The sequence below is a fragment of the Lactuca serriola genome, chromosome 5 (assembly GCF_051521515.1).
Source record: "Lactuca serriola cultivar US96UC23 chromosome 5, Lser_US96UC23_V15, whole genome shotgun sequence".
Taxonomy (NCBI): Eukaryota; Viridiplantae; Streptophyta; class Magnoliopsida; order Asterales; family Asteraceae; genus Lactuca; species Lactuca serriola.
In genome coordinates, this window is record NC_136412.1 from 286,551,324 (window position 1) to 286,561,620 (window position 10,297).

The window sequence follows — 10,297 nt, forward strand, 5'->3', positions numbered from 1 at the left end:
TAATTTTGGCATGATTTTTAAAATATCATTGAAATTATTATATTTTTGTATATCATATCAACCACTTTTTTTTTTTTTTTTTTTTTTTTTTTTTTTTTTATCTTTGTATAGTAACAATAAAATTTATTAATTTACACAACAAATATAGATATTTCAAATTTTGTAATATTATTATATCTTACAAAATACAACTCCCTCCAAAATAAATTTTCGTCAGTAATTTCATCCATAATTTCAACAAATTTAAATTTGTATTTTCTTTATATAACTTTTTTTAATGATCTTGATTTTTTTCTCCAAAAGTATATCAAACATTTACGTTTTAGATAATGTTGCCCTATTATAATTATTATTTTCCAAAAGTATATCCGTTTAATGAGGAATTTGATATAATAAAGGAAGTGAATGTTAATTAAAATGAGATATATATTCCATAATTATTACATGAGTTTATTAAAAAAATTAATATCAAGGTGTAAACATTAAGCCTTTTTAAAGTGAAATTTCAGAATACATACAAACGATGATGTTGTACAATGAAATATAAAATTGAATAGACTGAAAAAAAACACTATTAAAACAGTCAATCTTGAAAATAAGATAGTTATGAAAAATTATAAAGTAAGATAAAAATTATAAGATATTAGGAGATTTGTAAAAAGTACATTTAGTAAAAACGTTACAGTTATTAGAAAAAATAAGACCGTTAAGATTAGTGAAAATACAATATATAAACTAAATTATCACAATAGTAATGAAATGTCATTATTTGATATTTCATATAATTGACAGATATATCAAATTACATTGATGATATACTAAAATTATTCAAAGTTGCGCCAAAACTAATGCAAAGTTCTTACGAACACGAAATAAATAAGTACAAATATAAAAGCTAGCATTTATATTTATAATCAATTTAAAATAAACCAATCATGATTTAGAAAAGAATCTTCATTGATGATATACTAAAATTAAATTTATATAACATTTAACATTTTATAAATTATATTACATAACTTTATTTGAATAAATGAAATAGTTGTCAATATTTAATGTAATAGAAAAAACGGTATATTGGTTGTCAATATATGTTTAAATTAGGTAACATTATTATGCAAGAAACATCTAATTAAAATGCTTATAAATATATAAATATCATAACTATATGAGACGAGGAAAGTCGTTCAACTAATAAAACAAAAAATGATGTCTACAAAGAGATCTTTCAATGATTATATATATTTATCGTTTTCAATGTATTTTCTACACATTTTAATAATATAAATAACCATATATTTTTTTTTATAATCATTATACAAAATCTATAAACGATTATGTGTTTTTTTATGCATTTTCCGTGTTTAACGCGGGCTATAATCTAGTTAACCTATATAACACATGGATTTTACACCAATAAAAAAAAAATATTAGATACATAAAATATGATAATATATTGCCTATTCAATATTTTTCCTAATGTATTCAATAATTATAACGCCGAAAGGCCAAGCTTTTTGCAATTTCACTATCTTTTCGCGGCTGCCGGATTCCTCTCTCAAAATCCCTATTCATCACAATCGAACAATGGAAGCTCTTTCAGCCTCTGTATTCCTTCCTACTTTTCCAGACTCACATTCCATTCAGCCTGCTGCTTCTCTCCGAATTAGCTTATTATCTTCGCCTAAAACTACGCTTGTCGCCGCTGCTTCTCGTCAACTTTCAGCTGAAGGCGAAGATGATCAACAGATACCTTTTCATAATGTATTTGATTTTGTTCCTCAAGAAGCTTCCTCTTCTTCCTATCCGGTACAACTTATGTTTGCTTTCTCTGCTTTTTCTATTCACTTGTAACAGTTTGGTATCTGTAGAAAACCTCAACTGGTATTTGCATGTCACGCATCCCGTGTTTCATTTTTAACTTACTGGTGTAAATGCTCATCCGATACCGATTTCATCTACAATCGACGAGTAATTTGACTTCTTAAGGCCATAGTTGCCAAATTTGAGCTTCGAAGATCATAATTATCAAGAACTAACTTAAAATGAACAAAATCTAAGACTATTCCTCTAAAGAAACCAGCCACAGTGCAAATTTAGGGCTTTGTCCAACTCCTCAAAGCGACTGTTGATGCATGCAAAAGTGAATAGTATCCCTATTATCTTTTTGTTTTGTGAATTAAGCAATTCAAACAGCGAGTGAACATATGAGAAGCATAAATCAAGGAAAACATCACATAATCTGATGTAATGTAGTTTGTCAAATGACTAATTGAGCCATGTTATGAACTTATGATGAAATATTTCATATTATGAAGGGTGCTTCAAGTGAAACTTATAGCAAAGAGGAGTTGAATAAGAAATCAGATGTTGCCTCATCTCGTACAGACAAAAGAGCTAGCCTTTTCAGAACCCCAATATCTGGGGGAGTGCAGAGTGCAACCTGTGTTCATGACTTACCTAGACCACCTTTAGCAGTCCGCAATCTGATGGAACAGGTATATAAACATATATATAACCACATTCGTTGACTTATTATCACATGTTTGACTTCAAAGTTCAGTTCTGATGTTTTTCACCATATTATATATACCATTCAAGGCTAGGTTTGCTCACATGTCTACTGTAATGTCACGTATGCACCAACGAAGTGAAGGATACCCATTTGGTTCACTGGTGGATTTTGTATCAGATGCAATGGGACGTGAGTGTTTGATGATTAATATTCAATTATTCATCAATTCCTATTAAGACATTTTTCTACCATATGAATTATGTTCTGTATATTCTGATTCTGACATGTCTTTTCATGTTGGACTTTTAGATCCGATATTTTCTTTCTCACAGTTGGGTATGCACACACGGAATCTATTAGCCAATCCAAGGTGTACATTAGTGGTTCAGGTTAGTATTCTTTTGTTGCAGTTGCACATGTTGATAAACTTTAATAATCTTGTATCACTTGTGCAAATATAGCTTTTACTAGTGGTTCTCTTTGTAGATTCCTGGATGGAGTGGCTTGTCAAATGCTAGGGTTACAATTTTCGGTGATGTTTTCCCCCTTCCGGAAGATCAGCAGGTGATTATTCATTATTCTTTCTCAAATTTATCAACTTTTTAACTGTTATCTATCTTATCTATGAATTGTTGTTATTTACTGCAGGAATGGGCACATAAGCAGTATATAACAAAACACCAACAAGCACCTTTACAACAGTGGGGAAACTTCTACTACTTTAGGATGCAGAATATAAGGTTTGTTTATTACAAATAAGATAAGACTATTTCGTGTCTGCCACGTCAGCATGGTAGCGGTCAAACAAGTCAACCATTGGCTGACATTATTCGTTTGTTTGAAACAGAGATATATACTTTATTGGAGGTTTTGGGACAGTTGCTTGGGTTAATGTGAAGGAATATGAAGGTCTTCAACCTGATGATATTGCTGTTGATGGCAGTGAGCAGAATCTGAAAGTAAGGTTTTTTATTTGTATGTATAATCATTGTTTTTATATTTATATATCTGAATCAATGATGGTGACAGGAGCTGAATGTAATGTTTTCCAAACCCTTGAGAGAGTTACTGTCATTGGAGGGTGAGGTGGATGATGTTTCTTTGATATCGATTGATAGCAAGGGGACAGATATTCGTGTTCGTCAAGGTGCAGAGGTAGGAATGGAATCTGTCTGGAATTGGGACAGAATTTAGTTCCGTTCATTTGCTGAGTAAACGACTCATGGAATGGAATGTACATTCCAATTCCGTTGGAATCCGTGATGCTTATCTTTGTCTTTGTGTGGTTGCAGTTTAACATACAGAGGTTGGTGTTTGAAGAATGGCAAGGGATTAAAACAGTGGTGGAAGCCAAAGCAGCATTGTGGAAGTTAATAAAAAGAGGTGGTGTTTACACTGTGCACAAGTAACAAAGATCCTGATTTCCAAAATGGTTTGGGTTTTGTGTTTGTTGTTATTTGGATTAGGAGGTTTTGGTTTGCTAGTTTGACTGATGTTAATAAAAAACAATTTAAATTAATAAGATGGTTTTAAAATAACGATTAAAATTAATAATATGGTTTTAAAGAAGGTAATGTTTAACTTTGAACTTTTAACCTCATTTATAGATCGTCATGTCTTTATCATGTAGGGACAAAATAATATGGTCTCTGGAAAGGAATCAATAAGAATTATATAAATAAATAAATTTGATTTTTTCCATCAAAACTTGGTTTAAAACCCTTGGATAACTCTGAAACTTGATTTTTCCATGAGAACACCACCAACTTAAACTCTATTTATAGTGGGAATAAATATTGTCTCCAAATTTAAAATAATACTATTTATAATTCGATTTTTGATGTAAAAGTTAGAGTTGGGTTGGAGATGCTTAATGTTGTCTTTTACACCAAAAAATAAAGTTACTCTAAGATGCGTTGGTCGTTGGAAATGCCTAAGAGATTTGGCCTAATGCCCATAAGGATCAATTATTCATTTCCATGAATCACTTAAACCCAATAAAAGAAACACCATGTGAGAGTTGTGACAAATCATCCAATAATCTGACCTTTTCTAACCCCAAACCACGGCAATCAATGAGTGATCTTCAACCTTAATTCATTGATTGATTAAGAAATATTGAACAACTCAAGGGCATAAAAAGCTTATGGATTCCAAAATAACTAAATGGAACAAAGCAGGCTCACAATCACATCTAACAATGCAAGCAAGTCTGGTGATCACATCTAACAATGCAAGCAAGTCTGGTGATCTTCGAGGAATCGACACCGATACTATATACATTGCTTTTATGAAGGACGACCTTTAAGCCAGATGTTAAGTTGAAGCTTCTAAGTAGCCGATTGAGATTGAACATGTTTATCGGGGGACCATTCATCAATGAATCGTCACATCATTGGCATACAAGAGAGGAGATAAATGCCATGCAAAATATTATTATCACATGCCACTTTTATTACAGGTACTAGGGCCCCCAAAAATGGAAGCTTTAGTAAAGCTCCTCAGAAACTTTAGCCTTATTGATGAAAAAACCATGATCTTTTTTGAATAAAAAGGACAAAAACAGATGACTCTTTATACATTTGAGATTTTAGCCGCTAAAAAAATATAAGTGTAAATGTTTTTTCAAATAAAATGATTTTTCAGTAGCTTTGTCGAAAATAAAAGAGAGAATATAATAAGATATTCATTGTCTAGATCAGACAAATAAAAGCAATAGTATTATTTTGCTTTAACAAAACATATACAATAATATTATAGTAAAATAATACTTTTTGATCTAGATTTTCTTGATCAAACAAAAAATACAATAGAATTATAGTAGAAATGCAATAACATTACAGTAAAATATAGAGAGAACGTAATTTTTTTTGGAACGACAAATCTAATATACTTTTATTAAACTACCCCTAATACCATATATATAGAGAGAGAATGTAATTTTTTTTGGAACGACATATCTAATATACTTTTATTAAACTACCCCTAATATAATATATGTTTTAAACGAGACTTGAGTCCTTAACTTCAAGGAAAAAGGACAATACCTGATACCGTTAGGCTAGAAGTCATTTGGTGAGAGAATGCAATTAGACTATAATAAATAACACTTTCTGTTTAATCTATATTATTTGGATTACACAAAGAAAATATGATAATATTATAATAAGAATACAATAATATTACAAATACGAGTATAGTAAAATAATATTTTATACTTTATGTCCGGCCTCAATTATATATAATATTACAAATATAATATTACAAATATGAATATAGTAAAATAATATTTTATACTTTATGTCCGGCCTCGATTATATATAGTAAACACAGAACATACAGTAAAACTACAAAAAAATCAAGAAAATCAAGAAAATAATCCGTGTATGATGTAAATTTATCTAGATCGGACGAAGAAAATAATATAAATTATTATATTTTTTTTATAAGATTATAACAAAAACAATAAGATAATATGATTTAATTAAAACAATAAAATTATTGTAATTTTATTATAAGATTATAACAAAAACAATAAGATAATATGATTTACTAAAATAATATTATGTTACATAAATATAAATAAAATATTATAATATGAAAATATAATAAAATTATAAAAAAACAATATCATTATAAAATATTAAAAATTATAAAAAGTAATAGTTTATTGCTTAAAGAAAACCTTGAAAGTTTTATTAAAAAAAAATTGCTACAAATGGTTGACCTGAAGCATATTAGCAGGTCAACATCCGATTTTTCCAAGTTTTACACTTTTTCACCAACAAAAGTGAGAAAAGGTGGAGAAAATCACGATTGGAGTTATGTAATTTTTTGTATATTGGATTATTTTTTTGGTCATTTTCAAAGGAAGCTAAGAATACTATTAGGGATGAGTACTTAGTACCAAATTTTTATTCTTGTACCTATACTTTTAAACAAATACAACGTTACTCAATACTCTACAAATCATGAAATTTGAGATTCGAAACCGTCGGTACCGATGCTAGTACCGAAAACCAATATCAGTAATATTAGTTCGATTCAATACTCTGTATCGTTTTTTCACCCATTTAGATATTTGAAATTCATGTGCTGATTTTTTCATATGCTCGTCCCTAAATACTAGGGGTAAGCAAATACAACGTTACTCAATACTTTACAAATCATGAAATTCGAGATTCGAAACCGTTGGTACCGATGCTAGTACTGAAAACCAATATCAGTAATATTAGTTCGATTCAATACTCTGTATCATTTTTTCACCCATTTAGATATTTGAAATTCCTATGTCGATTTTTTATATGCTCGTCCCTAAATACTAGGGGTAAGCATTTTGATTGGCCTGATTTCAGAGAATTGAATGGACCTTGGATCCAATTTAAGGCTTATCGGTTTTAGGTTTGGACCAATTTGAGTCTAAAATCATATACAAACTCTAAATTACATGATGAAAAGAACTGCATATTAATATGATTTAAACGAATGGGGTATACATGTTTAAAGATTTTTACAAAATACAATAGTCTAAAAAAATAGCTAAAAAACTGAAAACTTATAGCTTTGATATCACAGCTTTGAAGGATTGTAATTCATTGTATATAACACCAAAAATGCCAAAGTTATAGTCTAAAATCATGTACAAACTCTAAATTACACGATGGAAAGTAGAGGTGTTCACGGTTCGGTTTGAAACGGCGAGATCATGCATCAATTTGGTTTCGCGGTTTTTTCTCTTTATGGTTTAGCTTGTGCCTTCAAATTTTTGGAACCGTAGTGAATAGTTTGGTTTATAAAACCAGACCGGACCGTATGATGTGTGTATATATATATATATATATATATATATATATATATATATATATATATATATATAATTATGTATAGCTTTATTATATATTAATTTTTGGATATAAATAATAAAATTTAAAACCGACTTAATAACTTATGTCTTGTAAACCAAACTTAGTAAAGGGTGTTGTTATTCACACCCAAAACCACTTTATCAAAACCGTTTTACCTTTTGACTTAACCCATTTTAATTTGACCTGAGACTTTAACGCATTTTCATATGAACTAGGGAAGAGGCCGTGCGTTGCACGGGTCAGATATTTTGTATTTTTTTCACATAGTAACAGTGTACTTCCATTTGTATACACATAATTGCAAACATCTTTACAAAACATTTCTTATAATAACAATGTACTTATATTTCCTTACATAAAATATGAGTTATGCTATACAATCGTCTCTACATATTTGGTAACACATGTGTAACATCTTTACATGTATGAATGATAACAAACTCATTGCTATTTAGAGCATGCAAAAGAGAAATAAGATAGAAATTGAACAATATTAGAAATAGATACATGAGTGATACATCCAATCTCCTTAGTCTTACAATTAAGAATTAAAGATGTTCAAAAAGTAGAACCAAAAACAAAAGGGAATTATAGGTAACAACCGAGAAACTGCAACACCGCACCACACCCCATTAGAAACTTGTGTAAGTAAATTTACCTCTTTCAGAATCGATTGGAAGGAGAGAGGGCGTTCCATAAAGCAGTTGCAGCAATCAGGATTTTTACCGTACTTGTTCTTCTATTTTAGGGCTAGAAGTTGTTTTTGGACTGAAATCAAAGTTAAACTACAAACTTAATGTAATATAATATTTCATGCTTATAATAACTAAAATTGCCATTTTTTCACTATGAAACAAAAAAGTAAGTATTCCTTAGCTTTAACTTTCTTCTTCTGCCACAACCTGTCATGTGCACTAACAGCATCTCCCTGCAAAATATGAATCCCACAAACACATTAGTTCAATCCATCAGTAGAGGGCAAAAGTGGAAAACTGACAACTTACCTGGGCTCAGATGAAACCATAGAGAGCAAATCTGGAAAACTGGCAAGTGTAGCGACCACACTCATCCAAACGACTAACATTGATCTAAATAGAAGCAAGAACCTTTGAAGTGATCAACCTATCGGTACCAGAACTGCAAGAAGTAAAATGAGGTGAATGGTTCACATTTTTTGAGAAATATTTAAAAGTTTAGAAAGGCTTGATTACAGAACATACCACTTCATTGTGATGTAGAGATCCATGTTTTGTCCCTCCTCATTCTGGATCTTGGAAAAATCTTCAAAAAGTAACTAAATTTACAAAAAAAATTCAATGGGGTTAGATTTATGAAGAAAAAGAACATATAAAGTGATAAAACATAGAATTCCGGTCGTAGAAGAAGAACAAAATATTTGAGGTCTAGAAGAAAAAAGAACAGAGTGAGGCGGTGGTGGCTTTAAGTGCAAAAGAAAAAAAACTAAATAAATAAGGTTATAACACTTGTTGACAGATCTAATATAAAAATGGATAACAAAAAAACAGAAAAGAAAAAAAAAACCCACCAATAGGAACATGGTACTGTTATTTTAGTTAAATCATTCAATTTTATCAATCACACACGTTAGCAACAAAAGACGTTAACTAAAATTTATCCTTTTTCATAATAATGCATTGAAGTTGTTTACCTCGGGAGAATTTGACTCGTGAGATAATGTTGTCAGTTGCAGAATTAGATTATTGTCCTTGTAAGATTTTTAGTCTTTTTAATGCTCTGTTCCTTCTTTGTTGTACTATATTTTTCATGTTTTTATTTGGATATTGTATACTTGATCTAAATGCCCCTGTGCTAAATTATAATATGGGAATAATAAAAACAAATTCTTACTGGGTTTATTATAAAACCCAATCAAATATGTATGTATGTATGAATCATTTTCATACCTCTTCCATATTTATTTGGAAAGGCTTCACCAAATCTTCACACATCTTCTTTCTCTTTAACCTCCTCAAATCAAATCATTCAATTTTGTTGTAAGAAACACAGACCTGTAACATAAATCCAACAATCAATACATAAGTGGAAGTGTAAAACTAATATTTCTAAGATTCTAATACTAATAAAAACCCAAATAATTTCAACAAACTTGAGATTTGCATCTAAGGAATCAATGTTAGAGTTAAGAAAATACCAAGACCAAAGAAAAGAAAGAAACTGAAAGAACCGAAATTGCTGCATAAATTACCCATTTAGTAATTTGGGCTCGTAAACCTTGAATTTCACTATCTGAAAAATAGTCAGTGGATTCAATCATTAAAAAAATATAAAAAGGCGGATGAAATAAACAAAGGAAAACATAAAAATATGCTAAACAAAACCCAAACATACCTCATCATCTGGAATTTGACGGGAACACATTAATATTTACAGATTTGTGTTTTAAAGTCAGCCTAGAAAAATGGAGGATATTGAAGCAAAAAATCAAAGAAGCAAATGAAAAAATCAATACCCCTTACCTGATGGAAGCGGTGGTACAGGAACTGGAAGGTAGAAACTAACCGGTTGTTACAATTTTTCCCATGGTAACCCTCTCAGTAGAAGTGAATACATAAAACTAAGTTCACGGAACTGTAGAGTGAAGAAATAAAATCAGTTTTGCAAATGACTTCCATAGCAATTGACTTCAGAATCGTTAATCTGGATAAAAAAAAAAAAGTTCAAACCTAGAACTGTTTGCTGCTTGAAGGAGCTACCTTCCTTGTTGCTGCTTCTCTTTTTGTATAGTTGATATCGGTGGAGAATCTGACTTGATTCGAAGTTCCGGCCCCAGCGGTGTCCTCCACAGCCCTACTTACCACCACCGAACATATAGAAGAAATAGGTCCTGCTTCTGTTGCTGTGATTGTTGGTGAAGATGGAGATGGCGCTGGATAAA

General features: G+C 30.3%; 1 protein-coding gene and 1 pseudogene across 2 annotated transcripts in view; one reads left to right on the top strand and one right to left on the bottom strand.

Annotated features, from left to right (window-relative positions):
* The first annotated feature begins 1,504 nt into the window (after positions 1 to 1,504).
* LOC145051690 (uncharacterized) lies at positions 1,505 to 4,084 on the top strand. Its single transcript, XM_078999540.1, has 9 exons — positions 1,505 to 1,809; positions 2,319 to 2,498; positions 2,602 to 2,704; positions 2,825 to 2,904; positions 3,002 to 3,079; positions 3,164 to 3,255; positions 3,363 to 3,474; positions 3,545 to 3,670; positions 3,808 to 4,084. Exons 1-9 carry the CDS (start codon positions 1,588 to 1,590, stop codon positions 3,922 to 3,924), a joined length of 1,110 nt encoding a protein of 369 aa, XP_078855666.1. The 5' UTR covers positions 1,505 to 1,587; the 3' UTR covers positions 3,925 to 4,084.
* A 3,509-nt stretch (positions 4,085 to 7,593) lies between these two features.
* Positions 7,594 to 10,297, bottom strand: part of LOC145054558 (small ribosomal subunit protein eS21y-like) — a 3,052-nt pseudogene continuing 348 nt past the window's right edge. The window contains exons 1-6 of the transcript XR_013684816.1: positions 10,086 to 10,297; positions 9,879 to 9,990; positions 9,306 to 9,648; positions 8,601 to 8,674; positions 8,385 to 8,517; positions 7,594 to 8,308 (exon numbers count right to left, since the gene is read on the bottom strand). The exon at positions 10,086 to 10,297 is cut by the window's right edge and continues 348 nt beyond it. The product of XR_013684816.1 is annotated as a small ribosomal subunit protein eS21y-like (transcript). The remainder of the gene's footprint in view (positions 8,309 to 8,384; positions 8,518 to 8,600; positions 8,675 to 9,305; positions 9,649 to 9,878; positions 9,991 to 10,085) is intronic.

Coding starts and splice junctions, on each gene's coding strand:
- LOC145051690 (XM_078999540.1), top strand. CDS start 1,588: ATGGAAGCTCTTTCAGCCTCTGTATTCCTTCCTACTTTTCCAGACTCA. Junction 2,905..3,001: donor GGTGTACATTAGTGGTTCAG/GTTAGTATTCTT, acceptor TTCTCTTTGTAG/ATTCCTGGATGGAGTGGCTT. Junction 3,671..3,807: donor GTGTTCGTCAAGGTGCAGAG/GTAGGAATGGAA, acceptor GTGTGGTTGCAG/TTTAACATACAGAGGTTGGT.